This window comes from Anabas testudineus, chromosome 3, assembly GCF_900324465.2.
Source record: "Anabas testudineus chromosome 3, fAnaTes1.2, whole genome shotgun sequence".
In the NCBI taxonomy this organism is placed as follows: Eukaryota; Metazoa; Chordata; class Actinopteri; order Anabantiformes; family Anabantidae; genus Anabas; species Anabas testudineus.
The window spans coordinates 11311509-11334248 of record NC_046612.1 but is presented as its reverse complement, the minus strand read 5'-3'; the positions used below and the strand labels follow the sequence as shown (position 1 = coordinate 11334248).

General features: G+C 38.8%; 2 protein-coding genes across 3 annotated transcripts; one reads left to right on the top strand and one right to left on the bottom strand.

Annotated features, from left to right (window-relative positions):
* Window positions 1-850: 850 nt before the first annotated feature.
* On the bottom strand, window positions 851-12054 carry tgfbrap1 (transforming growth factor, beta receptor associated protein 1). Of its 2 annotated transcripts, none has more exons than XM_026378504.2 (13): window positions 11860-12054; window positions 9991-10701; window positions 9306-9500; window positions 8697-8851; window positions 8389-8471; window positions 7735-7915; window positions 7469-7629; window positions 6890-6947; window positions 6642-6785; window positions 5936-6079; window positions 4812-4971; window positions 4140-4606; window positions 851-3945 (listed from the first exon to the last, which is right to left on the bottom strand). In XM_026378504.2, exons 2-13 carry the CDS (start codon window positions 10685-10687, stop codon window positions 3757-3759), a joined length of 2634 nt encoding a protein of 877 aa, XP_026234289.1. In that variant the 5' UTR covers window positions 10688-10701; window positions 11860-12054; the 3' UTR covers window positions 851-3756. The 2 variants fall into 2 exon arrangements, with proteins under 2 accessions (XP_026234289.1, XP_026234288.1); XM_026378503.2 differs by having other exon boundaries at window positions 9991-10706; window positions 11860-11973.
* A 1646-nt stretch (window positions 12055-13700) lies between these two features.
* cul4a (cullin 4A) lies at window positions 13701-21554 on the top strand. The gene is given in 21 exon segments (XM_026378629.2): window positions 13701-14323; window positions 15451-15566; window positions 15918-16021; window positions 16704-16773; window positions 16871-16944; window positions 17033-17195; window positions 17285-17374; window positions 17471-17553; window positions 17769-17836; window positions 17966-18084; window positions 18191-18383; window positions 18521-18625; window positions 18756-18866; window positions 19175-19206; window positions 19208-19261; window positions 19345-19452; window positions 19640-19753; window positions 19842-19947; window positions 20032-20204; window positions 20291-20443; window positions 20538-21554. Coding segments are annotated over 21 exon segments (2274 nt in total). The 5' UTR covers window positions 13701-14181; the 3' UTR covers window positions 20634-21554.
* The last annotated feature ends 1186 nt before the right edge of the window (window positions 21555-22740 follow it).

The following is a 22740-nucleotide window of genomic DNA, read 5'->3' as shown; positions in this document are numbered from 1 at the left end:
CGGGCCGGTGGTGGATCAGGGTTCAGGTGAAAACATGAAAGAATTAAATAAGTTTATTTAAGTTTATAGGTTTATTTTCAAAACCCTCCTTTTTAAAAGTATGGAAAATGCTCAGTGTAGTAAATGCATATGTCTATGATTAATTGAGGATAGAAAATTTAGTACAGAACAAAACCAGTGGTGGAAATTTATTTACTCATTACTCAAGTATGGTTTTAATGTACTTAACATTTTATCATTGTTTACTTTAAATACTGTATTTAAATACAGTAAAATACTGGAACTTGTACTGTTCCACTTTTTTTTTTTTTTTGACAGCTGGATCAATAGTTACTTTATAGACTCAGGTTTGAGCAAAGTACATTTAATCACCTGTATCTTGTAATTGTATCTTGAGCTATTTGAATATTTCTTATTTATGATTTATACCCTCACTTTTCAGACATTTAGTTGTAGCTAAAAGTTACTTTAGCAGCTTTGGATTAATGTTATTATATAAACATTAGTGTGCTGTGTTAGATTAAGTGATGTACACATTAATCCATCAATGATAAAAATGTAGTTTGTCATTTTGCATAATGAGTATTTCTCCTCTGGTCTTTAGATATATTTTGGTGATAATATTTCTACTACAGTGACATTTTGAAAATAGCGACAATATCAGTGCTGTATTAGGAAATGGAAATAGTCACGTTACTGCAAGTTACTTATCATTATACTTAAGTGATTTTACTTTGATCCCCATCCTAAAGTTAATTTATAGTATTATTACTTAATAAATAATTAATAATTGTGCCAAAATACACATGGAAATGACTCATAATAGTACAAAATGTAAAACTGAGACATCTTGAGTTGATAGTTCATCTTTATTAAAATGGGACAGATTTACAGTTTTTACACTCCATCCACATTGTTTTTCATGTAGAAAGCAACAAACAAGTACAAATGCAGTATATACATACCAGTATACATTTATCTATAAAATACAATAGCACTTTTTCACACAACTGTACTGTATTTTTTATTAATTGAAATCAATTGTTAGGAGCAGTGTACACTTTAATTGTTCAGACAGACAGATGCTGTGTATAAGCTGTGAGTTTCTGCCATGGAAAATGAGTCAGACCTACAGTATCTACAATATTCAGATATTATTAAAAAAAGAATCTCATGTTTGCACAATGTCCCTACAGAAATGGGCCGCAATAACAGAAGGCTAGCATCAACAGCGCAGGCGCCGGAGAAGCGAGCAAAAAAAACCCACAACAGTGATGTGTTTTAGAGGTTTGATTGAGAATATGTTAAAAATGAATGACGAGGGTGAAGACGCACTTCTCTGCTCTGGTTACACATTAGGCTCTGATGTTCTGTCTTTCTGGAAGAATGTCTTGGACAGAGTTTGCATGGCGTGAAGTGTAAGGAATCATTTTTCTGTCAGTGAGGAGTCTGGACGGCATTTACAACGACACAAAGACAATGGCACAGAGGCAATAAGGAAAACATGGAAGTACACAGTGGTTTAACTTTAGTGTAGCACAGCAGCTTTATAAAAAACATGTTTAGTTTCATTAGGGTTTTTTATCCATTCCTCCTTCATGGAACTCATGCGCCACCTTGGAAAACACAGTTTTTCAAAGTGAAACAGTTTGACACTCGGACATTTAAACACATTATGAACCTCCCATTAGTGACGTCAGAATAGGAATAGGTTCAAACTGCACATCATTACATTTGGCAAACACTAAAGGACAGAGCAGTATTGTGTGACGACAAGCCTGTAAAGAATTCAAAGGCGTCATTATGATGGAATAGAGCTGAGCTCCATTTCTTTCTGTTTCTTTTACAGAGGTGTCATGATTAAAAGGTTAAAGCCATAACTCCAGCACTCTGAAGCAGGCAGCAACGAAAGCTGAGATGTATCAAGTGTCATGTTCCTGGGCCATCAAAGTCGTAGATGATAAAGGTTTTGATCTGTCACAATTTCGTCACAAACGTTTAGTGGTTATGTGTAGTGCAGTAATCATGCATTATGAGACTAGACTTTCCTCTGACAGTCCTTTACTGCTTATGTTGCTGCTGTTGTCGAATGCTCATCCACATGACGCACTGAATGTGGACTTTTCATACCAAGGCTGTACCCTGTCACAGTATCAGACATTGCGAGTTGAGAATTTTTCATCATTCATAGGAAAATATTTTAATAGCACAGGTCTAATAACTGGCACAGCATTTCCTTCTTAACAAGGAGCAGGGTATGTGTTATTGGATTATGCAAAATATGAAGAAAAATTGAACTGGTTTGAAGGATTTGTTCCAAACAGATATATTATATACTGTATATAGTTTTATATAAGTATATTTTTCCTCCATATCATAAAAGCATGTTCAAAATACTGAGCAATAACGCTAAAGGATACGATGAAGTATTTTCTATACAGTTTCATTTGTTTTCTACACACTACTGCCATCATGTGGTCAGACATGTTTTTACAGTTTAAACAAAACTGAACCCCACAGGTCTTGGATTTCAACATATAAGTTGTAAAAGGGAATAATCGAATTGCCAACATACAGTAACACCAGAGATGAATTACACGTACGCTTCATGTTTATTCATCTGTTTGGAACAAATGACCTCCTGACTTCTGCTGAAGACTTTCACATACCATAATCATTTCAGAATAAAATATCTTTCCAACGTCTTCCTACATTTGCCAGCAAAACATTTTAGCTGGACTGTTTCTTGGTGACAGAAGCAGGATTTAAATTAACTTTATCTATATTACTGTATGTCCAGATAAACAAAATGGATCCACGATGGCACGTCTGCAATGAAAACTACTAGATTTTATTTCATTGCTCAAAATCTGAAAAAAAATTCTGAAGCTTTCACATGATTTGATATTTGACATATAAGAGTTTCTGTCATGTGTCTACTGACATATTATAAGTAAAGATTACTTAATTAGAGAAAGTTATGGAGCAGCATATCTGATTAGTCGTTGATGCAATTTGAGTATTTAATTCACTTATTAAGACATTATGTAGTGTTTTAAACTGTTGCTGCTCCACAGACAACAACCGCAGTAACATAACATTTAAATTCTCACAGGATTCGGATCAAACTTTCCGCCTCTTAGTCACCAACTGAAATACTGTGATTCTAACATCCATTTCTTTTACGGCTAAGATGAAGATTAAGCAGCAGTGAGTTGAGATCTCAGAGTAAATGACAAACAGAAAGTCAAACAGAAACAGAAAAGCAATATTAATAAATTATCCATGAGTTGATTAGACCAGAACCGTGAAGAGTGGCAATACTATTCATGCTTCAGAAGTATTTGCAAACATAGTGCAAGCAGTTTAGCGAATTCAGGTTTAAAACTGTACGAGCGAAGACAAAGACAGGCACAGTACGGAACCCACAGATAAGCAGAAGAGCCTGTCTTTAGTTCTCAGTGTAAGTGAATTAAAAATACAGAGCGACTTAGCTGTTGTTTTTCTCCTTCTATAAAAACTTGCAGCTGAAAGTGTGGTGTAATTGCAGCACAGTAATAAATAGCCGAAATCGGTTTCTCCCTCGTGCACGGACACATCTGCACGACTTTGTCTGTTTCTCATTAACTCCATAGGAAAATCTCCTCCTGTGCTTTTCCTTGTGTCACAGTCCTCAGCCATCCACAAGCTCAGCACACCCTGCTTTAGTTTGGTGCCTCTGATCACAGGTCACATAACAGTTTGGAGGGTCAAGTCTCACGTATGATTACTGCTATTAGTTAACTGTCTCTTAGTGGGAGAGTCTCTTATTCTCTGGGCAATACAATGGGTGTGGACGGGCACTCCACCTGGCAGACACACCACGTCAGGCTCACTGAAGGTGTTGTGGCACAGGTGGCATCCCTTCTTCTCAGACACAAAGATGGGTTTCTTCCGTTCTTTCAACTGCAGGAAAATAAATATGTCACAATAAGTTAAAGCAGTAAGTAAAAAAGAGTTAGATTACATCAATTTTGTGTAAAACTTGATGATAAGAACATTTTTGCTTGTAAAAATGACCAGTTAGACTATTTGGTTTATTTAGTATTTATTTATTTATTTTATTTGTACATTTTTGTACTATGTTATGCGTTTCTTACCCGGTCATGCAGCAGCTGAAGGTTTTCAGACTGGGCTAACCCCCGAGCAATCTGAGAAGTGCGGCAGGCATGCATACTGGCCCTGACAGCTCGACCCAGAAAGGGCCGCAGCAGCTGCAATGACCAGCCTTCGGGGAGCATGCGCAGGACACGCACTGCATCGAACACCTCGCCGTGCCGATTTAGGAGGTCCACGGCTGCCATCTCCAGGTCTCCACTGCCACCTCCCGCTGCTTTCTGGGATTCTCCAGGAGGGTTCCCGTCTAGATACACCCCCAGCAGCAGGTGAAACAGCTGCTGTTGATAGGCAGAATCCCGAGAAGATGCGGCCCATAAGCAGAATGCCTCAGCGGACGAGAAGTCTCTCAGTTTGTGCACCAATATGTGCAGTGCTTTATCATGCTCTTCCAGTTTTCCATATAGTGTTGCACGCTCTAGCAGCAGTTGTTCATATTTCTCCATTTTACCTAAACAGAGAAGATGAATATGACAAACCACCTCTCCAGTCATTTTGGAACAAGGTCACAACATATCGCTATAGGCGATTTGTTTTTCTTGCACAAACAGACAAATGCTGGTTAAATTCCAAAATAGCATTTCTATAACCATAAACAAAACTTAGAAGCTCCAACCTAAAATATTCAGGCATAGTCATTGTCAGACATGTCTCACCTAAAAGGAACTGTGCACGGTAAAGGTTGGACTCCCTAAGCAGGGCCTGGAGTCTCTCTCTAGCTCTGGTGAGCTGCTCTTCATCTGTTGGTGACTGTGACAGCAAAGACAAAACTCGCTCCAGGTACAACACAGCCAGATGTGTGTGGAACTTCTCTTTCTGCATCCACAAACATGGAAGGTAGATTAGATTGATATATAAAGGTTACCTTTAAAGGAGTGCATTGGTGAAAAATCCCCCAAAACAATTATCGTAAAATTACTATGGTAACATATCCGATAATTACTATGTAATAGTGACTATGTATGTTTACAGTGACATCAAGTATTTAGATAATAACATGATCAGATACATCACAACATAGCAAAAGACAGACAATATTAAACATTAGATGACTGAAGGAAACTGGTATTGTGACATAATGTAGAGAGGAAATTCTTGGTCCAATCCTCAAAACAACTACTGACAGATCCATGAGATAGGCCCAACTACACTGGAGACAATTCAGACTGTGGTTATACCGGTCATCTTCATGGTGTGAATTTGTGTAGAGAAGGGCACTTCTGAAAAAACATCTTTTCATCCAAGTACTTAAAAAGTGAAAGTGAGTGTCTATACCGTTTGAAGCGACTAACTCATTTAGCTCACACTGTAGGAGGAAGTCAATGGACTGTGCTAACCTCTACACCTCATGAGGCCAACTACATTAAACTACTTTCATTTTTAGAATGTGGTCAACAGTGCGACGGTCGCTGAATAATGCAATTCACTGATCTGAAGAAGTGATAATTATGATTAGATTACAGGACATTTCAACAGAGTCCAGACCTGTTGACACTAAAGCAGTTTCACTGAAGAGGCCTGTTGTGTGTTTTCACACATGGGCTCAATCATACTTTGTACTACGCTGTCAGCTTAATGTCTGTTTAATACCTGGGCCAAATTGCTGAGACATTTGTATTCTCACATACAGCTCCTCCGGGTAATGTCTGGAGAAGTTCAGGGTTCCAGAGCATGTCAGAAAATGGCTTAAGGCCAAAAAGAGTCCTGCAGTTCTCTCTTACTACAAACCACTGTGTTACATTTAATGATTATTTTTCCACTCATTATCCTTTTATTGTACCTGTATCTTTCTCTCCAGCACCAGGTGTTCCAAGTAGAGAACCAGGGCCTGGCTGTGTTTTCCCAGGTAAGTGACAACATCATCAGGTTTCAGTTCTGGCCGATCTTTACCGACAGGCCTCTTAGTGAAGATATGGACGCCTATCTATAACAAAAAGCAAAACTAAGTTATTACTATAGACCTACCACTTCATGAAAAATATGAGATGATGATGCTGTGAAAAGATGTTAAAACTGGTGCGATTAGTCTGGCAGGAAGGAGAAAGATCTATGACAAACCACACTGTCACAAGAACAGAGAAGAAGTATCACAAGACAAGACATAGTTCTGCAACAGTATATTTAGTCTAATCAAGCCACACATGAATGGAGCTGTAGGTCTGTACATACTGTACAGGGAAGCTTAATAAAAAGTGAGAACCATAACAGGGAACTGAAGAAAGGCCTTCTGAGCACTGGACAGCCACAAATCAGCCATTCTGACTGTCCTGTTTTCAATGTCTACTCAATCTAACCAATGTTAAGTGTTACTTGTACTGTTTTTAATTTAAATGTCCCCTTCTGCTTAATTCTGCAGTTTATGTGTTACTAAATAGGAATTTTGCTTTAATTAGTAATCAAAATTTAGATCAAATAAAAGAAAAATAATAATTAACTGTTGTCAACTACGTCAAGTTAACCAGCACTAATAACCTCTAGTAACTTACAGTGTGATCCTTCTGCAATGCCCAGTCTGCGTACTTCCATACGAGGTCTACATTGGAACAGGAGCACAGAAAGTCGACAATGTACTCATAAAGGTCCGACCGTGTGGAATCCTGCAGATCGCCATTCACCACTCGAATCCACAACTGTTAGAAAAACAAAAGAGGAAATATGTAAAACTTTCTTAAAGTCATATTGGTGCTGACTCTTCTGTGAGACTTCATAATTGACAGATTGTAGGTGAACATACCTGAAGTGCTGCTGAATCCTGACCATTATAATGGTAGAGCAGCCCGAGCGCGAAATATCTAAGAGAAGGTTAAAACACGACATTAAGTTAATTTTCTGTCTTAAGATTATATTTTTGTACTAAGTAATTAAATTAAAAATAAACTGTAAACTTAAAGCTTCTCTAAGGTGGTAATTAAAGGTGAGAGCAAAGGAGAAGCATTTACTCAACAACTCCTCATCTTAGTCAGTCCCTGTAGATATTTACCCATTTAATGCTGCAACAATTAGTGAAAATCATACTGATCCACAGAGTTGCAAAGAAACCAGTAATGAACAGAAAGTCCCGCTCATTATCGCAGTTTTAACTGTGATATGACACAAACAAGTTAAACCTACTAATTTACTTGAATTAGTCTTTATAAAATCAGTCAAACCATACATACATTTCAAGATAACATTTAACAAATGCACAGTTCAGCCACAGTTTCAAAATGCGTAGGTGTAGTTTCACAATGTATCTGTCAGAGCTTCTATACAAAGTCCCCTACAGTTTTTCTTTAAAGAAACAACTCAAAAGCAGAAATGACAGTATACGTACTTGCGATATTTTTCAAGCCATGGGACACTATCTGCCAGCAGGCAGGCATTGTCTGAAGCTAGCAGGTCTAGAAGGCTCTCATGATCCTGTTCAGCATACAGCTTCAACAGTGCAGTGTCCACATCCTCTTTGCAGCCATTGGCCACCTCTGTGCTTCGAACCTGTGTAAGAGTACGAAAAACATGTCTTTCATACACAGCATGACGAGAACTTTGGTCAAGTGCAACTCATAAATTCTGTGTAAATATATCAGTTTTTCAATTTACCTCTCCCAAGTAACTGATAAGGAATTTCTTGCATCGCAGCACTTTTTCCTGGTCACCCTGTGCCAGATGGTTGAGATCTGCAAACTCGTGAAGAGGAGGGTGGCAACGTGTGAATGATGAGGAAGCTGGCAGCAGTAATGGGCAGAGAGATATCAGCTCCCGCACATCCAGCTGACCCTTCCTGCAAATATAATGGAAAGGTCATGAAAAACAGGGATAAGGGGCAATCAAGTAAAATGTCAGAAGCTAGAGGAATTAAGGAGCGAGCAGAGAGTTCACCGCACATCTCATAACTGTGAAATCCTTAGCACTTAATGCAATTTGTCAGAAAAAGCAAAGGTCCTTTCAAACTTTCAAACAGAAAAACACACAGGACTGAAATCATAACCTTGCTGGTGCAGTTTGTGCATGTGGGATCAAAGCTTCTGTCAGGTAACCAAGGTTGTGTGTGTGTGTGTGTGTGTGTGTGTGTGTGTGTGTGTGTGTGTGTGTGTGTGTGTGTGTGTGTGTGTGTGTGTGTGTGGGGAATTTAATTGTCTTAAGAATATTTACATTGTGCAAAATTTTATTGCCATGAGATGAATTGATGTGAATTAACATGCTATGGAAAATCAGAGACAGGGACTGACAGACGACACAGATTTAGACTCTTACCTGAAGTGTTCTTTTGCTTCTTGAAACTGAAGTTGTCCAAACTGTATAAAACCTGCCTGCTGGAGGATTCTTTTGTGCAACATCTGTACATGCAGAAATAATGAGATAAAAGAATTGTGTTTTTTGTTTAGAAGAATTGTGTAAATAATGTGATTTAGATCAGATTAACATCTTACATTAAATACTGTAGGCCAAATAACTAATAATAAATCATTATTTCCTATCATAGAAGTGTCTATGGCCTCCTTGCACGTCTTCTTTTTAACATACTTAAGCCATAAAAATCCAAACAACACACTGTTAGCTACCTGAAACTTGTCTTTGGGAATATTTCTCTGTGCTCCCTCTGTGAGGGTGAGAGCTTCCTCCACTCTGTGACTGGCCAGTAAGTCTTGGATCTGTCTCTCCAGTGGCAGTGGTACTAGGACATAAACTGCCTTAGTGGAAGCCAGAATGACCTTTCCTAAAACATATAACATGCACAGATCAGTTCTTGCAACACTATGACATTCACACATATGCAGCATAACATTGCAAATGGCCTTTCTATAAACAATGATTAGTCTATTAGTAATTTGAAACTAGCTTCAACATTTGACACCATCATCACCCAATGAATGATGAAAAGCACCACAAAAAAATATATATATGCAAAATACTGAAGGTGCAGCTGCTGTTAGTACTCAGCAAAAAGTTGAAGGTTTGCTACAGGATAGGAGGGACCAGATAAAACTGTGGTCACACACCACACCAACTTCTTAGCACACCTGAGACCCAGAGTGTTGGAAATTGTCTTAAAGGCTGTCAAAATAAGATGGCAGCATGACACAAGAAACATATAATATTTGTAAATAATTTATTTAATTAACCAACATTGGTTGGAAAAAAAAAATCACCAGAAAACAAAATGATGATACCTTCAAAGTCTTGCAGAATGTGTCCGTCCCTGAACGAAAGGGTCTGTTTTAGCTGTTGGTCCAGCATGCTGTGGATGGTGATGAAGCTCTCATCCAAAGCCACCACATACGGAAAACACACAGTGGCACCAACGACGTTCTCTGACCAGTTGACCGGAGCTCGCTGAGATACCCCTTCTGCATTGGCAAACATTCCTAGAGGGAGGATATTTTAAAAATAATTAAATATATGTCTGGTACAGTAATACCATATTATAAGGAGAGACTCAGGACAAGACTATATTATCTGATATTGATATCTGTGAGACAAAGCGAGAATAGGGTACTTAATTAATAGGTACTAGGTTAACAGAGTAGCAAAAACCCTTAAATACACATCTTAACATCATGCACTGCTGTACAACTCTATGACACATTAGATCTCAATTATAAACATATAACAGTTTCAATAAACACAGAGAAATTATAAATTTGTATAAGATTTTATCATTCAGTACCTTTGGCAAAATCTATATTTATGGTGTTCATAAACACCATTATTGAAAAAGCTATGGTTTTCAGTGACTGGAGAAGAACGTCCATAAACAGTCTGACTGTAGACCTGTCCCGCTCCTGATTCTTACTTTACTCCTGCCATGCCATGCCTTTAAAGATCTGTAGCTACATTGTTTTTGTATTGACTTACCGAGACCACCAGGTGCTGCTAGGAGGAACTCCTCTCTGCCAATCCTCTTTACGATGGGTCTCTTCTCTTCACTGTTGTAAGGGAAGAGATCTTGGGAGACACCTGTGTTGTAGTTCAGGATCATGTACTGTGTAACGAGGGCCAGACACAAGAAGTAACCATCAACGCTGACAGCACAGGGCTGCTCAGGAGTGGTCACCTCTTTGACCAACTGCACTCGATCCTCATACACCATGTAAATTTGCACAGTTCGCCGTTTTGATGAAAGCACACCCATTTCCACACAGAATGGATCACCATTCACCGGGTTCTCATTAATGCAGAACGCTGTGACGCCTCTGATCTTGGCTCCACCTCCTGCCGCTGAGGGCACAGTCTCCAATGTCACCATGTCTACAAGGAACACTATTCCATCGCAAAGCACTATCAGTCTCTCCAGAGCAGAGGCAGCCCGCAACTCAGCAACTGGTTTCTTGAGACCCAGATATTTATGAAGAAGCTTCTGAGCAGAGTAACTCAGTTTCCCTTTGGAGGAAGTGACCTCATCCAGTAGAAAGTGGTGGATGAAACAGTCATTGGTGCCCACGTACAGGTGCTTTCCACAGCATTCAATGCATTCGATGTTGATGCGAGCTTTGTCGCCCATGAGGAGATCTCGCTCCACAGCGGGGACTAGCTCAAAAGCCTTCACACTCATCTCAGCCAAGGCATCTATACTAGATGACAACAAACAGACAGGCATCAATAACACTTTGGACAAATTCTAATAATCAATATAGCAGTATACTGCAAAACATTTTCTTATGACATTATTTAACCGGCAGGTCACAGGATATAGTGTTAAATACTGTTTCCCTCATTCACAAGGAACACTGCTTTTGCTTTTAGGCAGTTTCAGACTGTTAAACACTCCCAATACTTTAAAATTTTAGAGGGTTGATCTGGATCTGTTCAGTTATATAATGTCCTTTCTCACCATGGTAAATTCCAGTTCTTTAATAAAGTCTTGTATATACTGATGCTAAGTTGGTTCTCTTTCCTAATCAGTACCCCTGAACGCTTTAGCAAGAGTTAATGGTAACATTTTTAATCCAGCTGTTTAGCTTTTGCTGTCTAAGCACTATATAGACATTGGCTTAATGGATGGCTGCTGTATAAAATAGTGAATGACAATGTAGTAATATTTACATCTAATAAGGCAAATTACTTTAAATGTTGCGCATTAGCTAAAGCAAACTTAAAATACTCTTATATGTGCTGAATAATTGCGTTATACATGTCATGTATTAAATTCTTATATCCTGCTTTTTAAATTAAGGGATTGTTTTTAAACAATTTTGAAACCCACTAACATTAGCTAACCTGTGGCTAACGTTGCTCATGTGTTAACAGCTAACTAATGATGTTAACGCTAATATGCTAGCCAAATCCACACAGGCTAACCACAATACCAAAACAGACATTTTTTAGTTTACACTGTCTGTCTGTGTGAGAGATAATTTGCTCATAGGCCGTCCGTCATAAATCAACAATGTGAAGAAGTTATAATGTAGTAACAGGAGTTTAATTGATTAGGATTAGGTTGCGTTAGCTTCAGGTCGAGCTAGCTAAACTACTGTAGCTAACGCTAGCTTAAGCAGTGTGTTCTTCAGTGATGCCGATGCTAGCAAGATAATTAACGCTAAGCTAGCTTTTCAATGTGGCTAACGAAGGATTTGCTAATAATCGAACAAGTCGTCTTGTTACGACATCCATAGGTTATCTGTCCGAGGAATAGGCACCTATTTCCTACCGGCCACCCCCCCCTTGAGGTGATGCTCTGCGCACCAACTCCCTCCTAGTTTCTCCTGGAGCTGTTAGCATGCTTACCGCCGCAGACAGCACTTAGGACGGCAGACCGGATCACCACTAACAGGCGAGCCCTACTACTCCACAAGCTGCAGCCACAACATGTATTTACAGTTAAACATGAATAAAGCCATTGTGCTTGGTCAGCACGGCACTGACAGAAGGAAAATATGGTTTGACTGGTAGCGTAATGTCTTCCTAGTCCGGGATAAAACACCGCCCATTGGGTCTGAACTGCTGTTGGCTGCAGGTGGTACAGGGGTGCGTTCAAGACTCTCTTGCAGGGAGAGTTGTTCACGATTTAACAACACATGTCAAACTGACTCTCTATGTGTGGCATACAGTGTGTGTAGCTGCAGGTGTGCACCATGGTAGAGATTACATATTTTGTGAAGTGACATTAAAATCATTAAAATTAGTCTTTTTTCCAAAGCAACAACCAAACATATTTAGTTGTTGATAGGACAGACCTGATAAGAGGGAAGAATGGTTCCCAATAGACATAATTTTTCTGGATGTCATGCAGTCAGTGAACAAAGCTGCAAAGAGAATAGATTTACCCCAGGAAATATAGCGGTTCAAGAGTCAAGATTCAAAAACATAATCCAAGAAGGAGATTGTTTTGTCTTGTCTTTGAGCCCATGGTTTCTCCTTATTAGTGTGTTTTCCTCTTGCAATTCAAAGACATGCGTTTACATTAACTGGTGACACTAAATTGCCACTAGGTGTGAATGTCAGCACGAATGGCTGTCTGTCTTTGCAATAGACTGACAGCCTGTTTTTGGTGTACCCTGCCTCTTGCTCCAGCACCCTAAACAATAAAAGCACTTAAACTAATGAATGGCTGGATCAATTAACATAAGCATCAATATGAGAAATAATTAAAGCAAGAAGTGTTCATATCAGCTCAGCAAAGCCTCAAAATATGCAATCGTATCTCTATCCTTTAATTATTTCAGCCCTAGAGTAGTGATTGTTTGGTGCCTGAGGGAAATAATGAAACTGCTGTGGGGGGGTCAACAGGTGCTTGCCTTGGGGTTACCTAGGAGATTAATCCACCCATGCCAGTATGTGATAGGGTGGGTTCAGCAAAACTGGGACATCTGCAAAAGCGGAACACTTGAGCTTTGCCTTGTTGTCTCACATGATTGGACAGAAACAATATTTTATTGTTCTACAATCTCACTTAAAATGTCACTTAGCAGTCATTTTTACACATGTGAAATTGTTATTGTAGTTGGACATTGACCCAAACACAGACTGATTCACATGTGGTCAGAAAACGTGAACTCAGGTCTGAGAAGGATCCAAAAAACAGAAGCATTTTTAAGACAATGTAAGTTGACTAGGTAGTAAAAACCTACAGTATTGTTGTTTTTGATCATGTTATATAATTCCTCCATTGTCTTTCTTCAGTTTCCAGCCGCCCTGAGCCTAGTTCTGCTGGAGGTTTGTTCCATTATAGGTGATGTAGGCTTTTAGGTAAATAGTCTAATGCACAATTTCTGTATATATATGATTTTATAATAAATATTATTAAATGATGTGCAAGAATAATATAATTTAAGAATGTAGATCAGATGTGAACTTTATTTATTAAATATTACAGGTAGTTAGCTGGGTTTAAACAATAGTTTCTAGCCTATGCATGGGCATGTTAATTTAGGTTGTATCCTTTCACAAAACCATAACTGGGATCATTGAATATTTGTTACAGTGATGCGCAAAGACATTTGCCAAAAGTGGCACCCTCTGTGCTGAACTCACCCCACGAGCAAACCCGTAACGGTGAAAGATCCAACTGCCCCTAAACGCAACTCAGCCGCTTTTCACCCAAGATGCACCTGTCCGACTGAACTGTCTGATAAAAAGCCATTTTGTTGTGCTAGCTAGCTGCGTGCTAAAGACAGCGACCAAAACATGGGTCTGTTATATCAACGTTATGTCGCTTTTATGTTTCTGTTTACTGTCGCAAAATACAAAAAGGGAACTCGTAAAAATCTGTGAGTAGTCAAGATTAGTATGGACTAGCCTCTAAGGCTAAAGTGTTTTGGAAAAGACGAAAACTGGTAGCTAAAGTTTGCAGCGGTGTCAGATAACATACTGTTAGCTAGCTGTTTACCTAGCTGACGGTAGTTATGTTTTCTGATTAATTACTGTTACGTGAGTCACCGTGTGTTTGTAAATGTGTTAAAAGTAGACTACGACTGTCTGAGCTGTCAACCAAAGACAACTAGTCATCAAGGAGGCTGTGTTGCTGACAGTAAATAAACAAGCGACTGAAAAACCCAACAGAGCAAACACTTGAATCATACTGCGTTAAGCCAAAGCGCTAATCTGATAATGGCAGAGGACACCCGACAGGACAAGAGAGCCAGCTTCTCGGCAATTACGGAGCACAACACCAACGGGATGGCCAGGACCTCTGCTGTGGCCTCCGGCAAAACTGGCGCTTCAAAGAAATTAGTGATAAAAAATTTCAAAGGTATTGTCACTTGTTTTCGCATCCGTTATGTTACAACAGCAGCATCCTAGTTTGGTTTCAGCCCCGGTGACTTATATCCATAACTTTTAATTAACTTGCTGTTAACATCTCTGTAGACTGCGACAATGTCATATCAAACACTTTGGATACTTTAACTTTAATTTTCCACCTCCGCACTCTCCTGGCGTTTGGTCCCACATTGAGCTTTGCATCTCTGAACCAGCAGAAGAAGCTGACTGTTCTCTATCAGCAGCCAATGTGTCAGATCAATAGTTTATATTTAGTTAAATTGAATTATTTTTTATATGATTACACTGACATTAGTTCTGTACACTTCATTTTATACCTTACAAACCCAGACTTACAAAATGTATTCTTCAACTTTACCACTAGTACACGTTTACATAGTCTTCACAGCTTTAGTATATGGTTAATGGTTATGTGCATTTATGAACAAAAATATACACTTTACCAAAAAAGGAACATAGTGTGCAATAAGTCACAACAGTAGGCAGAAAAAAATAACTAAACATGCTCATATTGTATAGTGTAAACAATTTAAATTACATCATGGCAGCATTGAATGATGGAATAACGGTAGCAGAATGCATTTGATTAAAATGAAATACATGATATGAAAAGTGTAGGTATTATCCATTAATACATTGAGATGTTACATTTGTTTAGTCAACACACTTTTACAGCTTTTAAAATTAAATTGTAAAGGAAAGTAGGCTACACAAATTTGTCTAGAATTTAAGTGACTGTCATTTTCATAAAATAAGCCAAAACTGTAAATGGGTATATAAACTATTAACTATTTAAAAAAAAAAAACTTTCTTTACAGCTACATACTAATAAATGTCTTCAACACATGAACAAATAAATCAAAAATTTATTAATAATTCAGTAAAAAGTCTAAAAATTAAAGTTTATTAATTGCATTGCTCCTGTAATATGTTTATTCATCAACTTTCCTTTGTGGTCCAAAGTATGAGGCCTTACCACCTTAGTCAGGCTATTCCAGGAATAACAAGTTAAATTTGTTTCCAAAACAGACTCACTTGATTGGCACTTTCCGATTTGTATAAATAAATTAGTAAGTGCTGCTGTCTTTTTTGTAACAGACAGGCCAAAACTAGCAGAGAACTACACTGAGGACACATGGTTGAAACTACGAGATGCAGTGGGAGCCATTCAGAACAGCACCTCTATCAAGTACAATCTGGAAGAGCTCTATCAGGTTTGCTGTCTCTTTTTAAACAAATGCAGTTTGTATGTAACTGAACATGATTAGAAAAAGCTCAGTGTTAAAATATTGTGCTAGAGATAAACAGAATATCTACTTATAGATTTGCTACTGTTATATTGATGTATGCTAATCAACATATTGATTTAAAAGTTTGTATTGTTATTATATTTCCACATAACATATGTGTTATGTATTACTAATAGTTAAGTTACCACATATAAAATCTGTAATTTACATACCTACAAATGTTCACTCAGCTATTGTGCTCTAATTCTATCTTTCCCTTGTGTTCTTGTCTCCTCTTCATGCCTGTGGTGCGTTTTATTTCTGAAACATTTCAAGGCGGTAGAAAACTTATGTTCATACAAAGTCTCCCCCACATTGTACAAGCAACTACGGCAGGTCTGTGAAGATCACGTACAGGCCCAGATCCACCAGTTTAGAGAATATCCTTTGTGTGCCACCGTACTGTACAAAATGTGTATTAAATCTCTTGCAACATTGACTGAGCTGGGAACAAACTGGAAACATATTTACTATTCATTATGTGTGTGCGTGTGTGTGAGACACTTGCCTTAGAAAACCTCCTTCTTTTCTAGTGTTAAACCAGAGATTCACTGTAATTTACCAAATTACATTTGGCCTGTTCTCAACCTGCTGTTAAAAACAACTGTGCAGGTATGTTCATATAGTAGCCCTTTTCAGATCAAGAAGCCAACAATAGAAGAACAAAAGCAAGTTTATCAAGATGTTTTAATCTGTTTGCCTTTGCTTTTAAAGCCCCATATTTGTCCACAGCCTGAAAACACTGTTGCCATTCAAGCTAAATGCAATGCTTGTTAAACTGGAAGCTTGAAGTCTGAGTTTTACTGGTAAAGTTCAGCTGTTGTTGCAGTTTTTTCTCACAAGTAGTGAACTCTTAACAAGTTTGTCAGTTATCCTTTATATCTTTAAACACTCATATATTTAAACACTTATATTTTTAGGCGAATGTATATTTGTATTTTTGAGCCATGAAGTGACACCATGGTATTTATACATGGCGATTGTAGCTATGATTATTCAGGACTTTAGTTTAAAGACATCGGTGAGATTTAATATTATTTATTACCTTAACATGGAGCTCACAGAGTCTTTGGACAACCTTTCCTTCTTGAAGCGAATGAATCGCTGCTGGCAGGACCACTGCAGACAAACTGTAAGATTTAATGCACTTCATAAACTTTAGTTTGGTTCTGATAATAGTTCCCTGAAGAAATCCCATGTTTAAACTGGCTTCGTTTTTCTCTTTCTAGATAATGATCCGAAGTATTTTTCTCTTCCTGGATCGTACCTATGTGCTTCAGAACTCTCTACTTCCGTCCATCTGGTAAAATTACACTTGATTCATATTATTCTGTTTGTTAAAGGATTAAGTGATCAAAAAGGAGGAGGATGATGACATGCATGCATTGCAGGGACACTGGGTTGGAACTGTTTCGTTCTCACATTGTGAGTGACAGTGCAGTTCAGAAGCGCACAGTAGATGGCATTTTGGAGCAGATAGAACTGGAGCGAAATGGGGAGACAGTAGACCGCAGTTTGCTCAGGAGCCTACTGGGCATGCTGTCAGACCTGCAGGTACCTGTTTGCCTATTTACTACAAATAAGCAGTAGATAGAGTAAATGTGTCACTGTCTTTAGCTCCTGACTGTCTGACTTTTGTTAAGGTCTACAAAGATTCCTTTGAGGAGAGATTTTTGATTGAGACCAATCGCCTTTATGCAGCAGAAGGACAGCGGCTGATGCAGGAGAGAGATGTGAGTGAAAAGCATTAATGGATCTACTGTATTTATGTTTTCACTTTCTCTCTGGAACATGTCCTGAATATGTGTGTTTGAACCATATGTGTACAGGTGCCGGAGTACCTGCATCATGTGGCTCGCCGGTTAGATGAGGAAAATGATCGCATTGTGAGCTACCTCGACCAGAGCACTCAGTAATTTTTTTTTCATATATATTTTATCAGAACATCTTTAGCAGGAAATGTTTAAATTTAAGTGTTTACTTACAAGTGTTGACATCTCATGCCTTCAACAAAGTAAAGTTTAATTACCATGATGTCTTTGCAACTTCTGCATTTGCTTTACGAAAAGAAAGTTGTGTCAAACTCAGGACTAGGATTCACTTTATTATTTTCTCATTATTTCACAGGAAGCCACTTATTAGCTGTGTTGAGAAGCAACTTCTAGGAGAACACATGACTGCAATACTACAAAAGGGTATGTCTGATGTCAAACGGTGTTTTAAATGAGCACTTGTGTTTGTATGCCATGTAATAAATTTGTGAAGCTTGTGGTGTTCTTCATTTGGTTTGTCGTACCTTGTAATGTGTAATATTTTTGTGTCAGGTCTGAGCACCCTGCTGGATGAGAATCGTGTGACTGAGCTAGCTGTCCTCTACCAGCTCTTCAGCAAGGTGAAGGGAGGACTTTCCACACTGCTGCAGTTCTGGAGGGATTATATCAAGGTATATACCCACTATATCCATAGACACACAACACAAAGCATTACCTTCAAGAAAACCTCTCTTTTTATTTCACAAAGTCAATGCTGTAAACTTTGTCTGGTCTCAGTCCTTTGGTGGAGAGATTGTATGTACACCAGAGAAAGACAAGGACATGGTGCAAGAACTGCTGGACTTTAAGGACAAGATGGACAATGTGGCTCAGAGCTGCTTTGCCAGGAATGAGGGATTCATCAACGCTATGAAGGAAGCTTTTGAGGCATTTATCAACAAGAGGCCCAACAAACCCGCTGAATTTATTGGTAGGTTGGATAAGGAAATGACTCGCAGTGACTCTCTTCCTTGAATGTTTATATTTTTGATACTTTTTTAATTTTACTTAGATTTTTATTTGTTCACCATATGATAACGGCTCTCATTGTCATTTTTTCCTATGCAGCTAAATATGTGGATTCTAAGTTAAGAGCTGGAAACAAGGAGGCTACAGAGGAGGAGCTGGAGAGAATCCTGGACAAGATCATGATAATCTTCCGTTTTATACATGGTCAGTTACACGGTTCTGTGTGTGTGTGATACAAATGTCATTGTTTGCCTTATTACGTAATTAGTGTTATTTTTTTTTATTTTTTTCTTTTAACTCTGATAAGATGTCTTGATCTGTTTTGTCGCTCCAGGAAAAGATGTGTTTGAAGCTTTTTATAAGAAGGACTTGGCCAAGCGTCTGCTGGTTGGCAAAAGTGCTTCTGTTGATGCTGAAAAGTCCATGCTCTCCAAGCTGAAACATGGTGATTCTTGTTGGTATTAATCATTAACAGTTGTCAGTAACTATTAACTAGTAGTAAGTGTCACTCCTTGTGAGACCCAGAGATATATGCTTAATGTTTTTGAGAGTTTTAGGTAACAGACATATCTGTAATTTATATCATTTGACTAGTTTACAGACCAGGGTTATTGAGGTTTTAGTATTGTAGCAGCTGAAGCACCAAACTAAATATTAATACACCCTGATATAGTCAGATGGTTGAATTTGTTGGTGTTAGGTGTTAAAATATAAAAAATCAGTTGTGATATCTGTGGTTTTAACTTCCTCCAGAATGCGGAGCAGCATTTACCAGTAAGCTTGAAGGGGATGTTCAAGGACATGGAGCTGTCCAAAGACATCATGATCCAATTCAAACAGGTACTTGCAACATTTACAAACATATAAATGTGTTGTTGAATGCACGTTTTGTGACCAACTGTTATGGTTATATTTCTACTTAGTATATGCAAAACCAGAGTGAGCCAAGCAACATAGAACTTACAGTCAACATCCTCACTATGGGCTACTGGCCTTCTTACACTCCTATGGAGGTCCACCTACCCCCAGAGGTAAATGTGTTAATGTTCTTTGTGCACAGCATGCTTTTAAACTACTAAAACAACATGTATACATGTATGGTATATTTAGTGTGTTGATTTATAGTAATCAGAAAACAGAATGATGAAGTTATTGAAGGACTTGAACAGATGTATTAAGAACAATCATGGTACACATGTAATCTTTATGTTGTGGTAGATGGTAAAACTCCAGGAGGTGTTCAAGCTTTTCTACCTGGGGAAGCACAGTGGGAGGAAGCTACAATGGCAGCCAACATTGGGCCATGCTGTACTAAAAGCAGAGTTTAAAGAGGTAAAGGTTTGGCACATCTTAACAGGGCATAGAGGAGAAAGAATGAAAATGTCTGCACTGCACTTAACATGACTACTTTCTGCTGCAGGGTAAGAAGGAGCTGCAGGTCTCTCTGTTCCAGACACTGGTGCTGCTGATGTTTAATGAAGGAGAGGAATTCAGCATAGAGGAGATTCGCACTGCCACTGGCATAGGTGACGCGTGTATTTAAATATGTCGTACCTCTGTTGTGTTGCTGGAGAGATACCTGCTATATCACCCTCTCTTCTCCTACACAGAGGAGGGTGAGCTCAGGCGTACACTGCAGTCCTTGGCCTGTGGAAAAGCACGTGTACTCAACAAGAACCCTCGAGGGAAAGACGTGGAGGATGGAGACCGCTTCAATTTCAATAACGATTTTAAACACAAACTGTTCCGGATCAAGATCAACCAGATCCAAATGAAGGAAACGGTAAAAACACTTTACCACTAACATTTTTTACCATGTTTTCCTGTGCACAAGGATGATTTTACCCATTACTCATTCACGTTTTACAGGTAGAGGAGCAGGTAAGCACCACAGAGCGTGTGTTCCAGGACAGGCAGTATCAGATTGATGCAGCTGTGGTGCGCATCATGAAGATGAGGAAGACCCTCAGTCACAACCTTCTAGTTTCCGAGCTCTACAACCAGCTGAAGTTCCCTGTCAAGGTGACACATCTAAAGCTCATTCCCATATTTTTCTTTCAGTGCACATGCATCCACACAGAGTCGATCAATATCTGACTTACTTTCCTTTCCGCAGCCTGGCGATCTGAAGAAGCGTATTGAGTCACTCATAGACAGGGACTACATGGAACGTGACAAGGAGACTCCTAACCAGTACCACTATGTTGCCTGAGGGGCTAACACTGTCACTGCACTGCTTTCCTCACAGCAAGCGTACAGCTGGCCCCGCAAAACAGCATTATAGCCCCTGAGCCACACGACTCTCCTCTGGTGCCCTTCTTTCCCTCCATCCACAGTCCTGGACACAGCGTCCAGATCACACAGAGGTCCAGAGAGACAAGAGACTTGGCTGTAGTGTTCCCACTCAGTGACATCTTTAGTGGGACGACAAGATTGGGCTGAAGGAGTTGTTGATGGTTGGTTTATGTGACTTACAAATTTGCTGATGCAAAACTCACCTGAAAATAACTAGCACTTTCCTGTTTTTGTTTTTCTTTTGCTCCTTGGGAGTGGGATTTCTTTCTTCCTTACGTTGTTTTAAGATCTATTATTTTCTAATATAGTTAGTTTGTCTTGTGTTTTGAGATTTCTTTTTTTTTTCCTTTTCATTTTTGTTCAAGGCATTCTCCTTCTGAATGGCTACATAAAGTGCTGAGTGTAAACCTTATTGGTTGGTTGCTTGATTTGGCAGATAAACAGATGCTGAGGACAAAGAGAAGAATCAAGTGGGCCAGAGAAAGTGGTCCAGATGTGTTTCTGTCAGAGGTCAGCGGAGGGTTCATTGCTTGAAACACAGACATTAAATGACATGCAGGCAAGCCACTTGGGTATTATTATGGGTGTCTGTTTGGTTGTATGCTTTGACCAAAATGTTCAAATGTCCAATGTTCTGTTCTGACGTTTTTGTAGATCAGATTGTATTGTATGTAAGAGTGAGAAAAGTGAATCTGAATAAATGGATATTTAATGATTCAAATGTTGATTTGTACATTCCTAGTTTTCTGGTCATGAAATGTGATCTGATCTTCAACAAAGTCATAAATATCTACAAACACGATGTTTCTAAGTTGATAAAACACAAAATGGCAAAACGGTCGTGATCTTTTCATGTCTTTATTAAACACAACCATTAAACACACACAGCCAAAACATAGGTGAAACACTGTTTTAATAGCTGAACCGTTTTTGGCAGCATTAACCTCTAGTAAGTGCTTTCTGTTGCTGTGGATTAGATCTGCACAACACTCAGGAGGCGTTTAGGCCATTCTTCCTTTTTAGTTCAGCCATATCACGAATGTCTCTTCACCAAACTTCACCTTTAGGCTGATGTTTTCTTGTTGGTTTGCAGTTTTTACACCTCAAACGGTGCTATTAACCCTTCAACCTTAGTTAAATCTGTCTGCAAAACATTTTCCCAGCAGCACTGTGGAGTGACGAGGTGTTCTTATCAAAATTGAGATCACTCTTCATTACGTATGCCACAAAAATATAACACCTCAACAATGGAGTATGATAGAAGGAACACCACAATGTCTGTGTTTTATCAGATTAGAAATATGGTGTCAGTTTATTTTTGAGACTGCTGAAGATGAGATCACACTTCATGACCGATTTATGTAGAAAAGCAGGAAATGAAAAATACTTTGCTTACTTTTTCTTGCCATATGTATTTGTGCATCTTTTAGCTCTTCGTGCAGACAACACCCGAGCTCTAATTTGATTTAATCAAATTGATCCTATTTAGTAGTTGCAGAATAAGGGCAGCAGGATTCCTGTCATGTATGCAGCTGAAATGTGCAACCCCAAGATTGCTTTAATACCGCGAGTCACTTGAAGATGGAAGTGAAAATAAAAAGCCATGATCATTTTGTTCACAGCAGGGAATGTACAACTTTTCTATGACGGAGAAATAAGTGTGATCAAAAGCCAGTTGTCAAACAGTCTCAATTTAAGACAAGGAATCTGCACGTCTGGTATCAAAAAGCTTGGCTGTGTGCGGGGGAAATGTAGCAGAGCCTTCATAAGTTCTGGACAGCAGCATTTAAAGCAACCTCTGCGTTCCTTCAAGGCTTTTGCACACCCTCGTGAATTGGTGGTGTCAGCTGACTGCCCTCTGCACATCCACTGTGCAGCTCGCACACAGCACATGCTGTGTTCATGCACTCTCACATGTCGCCTCCACACAGAGCAAACTGCATGTTAAACTCCAGATGTGCATCCATTTTGCCTTCAGGAGAAACTTTTACTGAGAAACTCTTATGATCTGATGTCAAACTCTT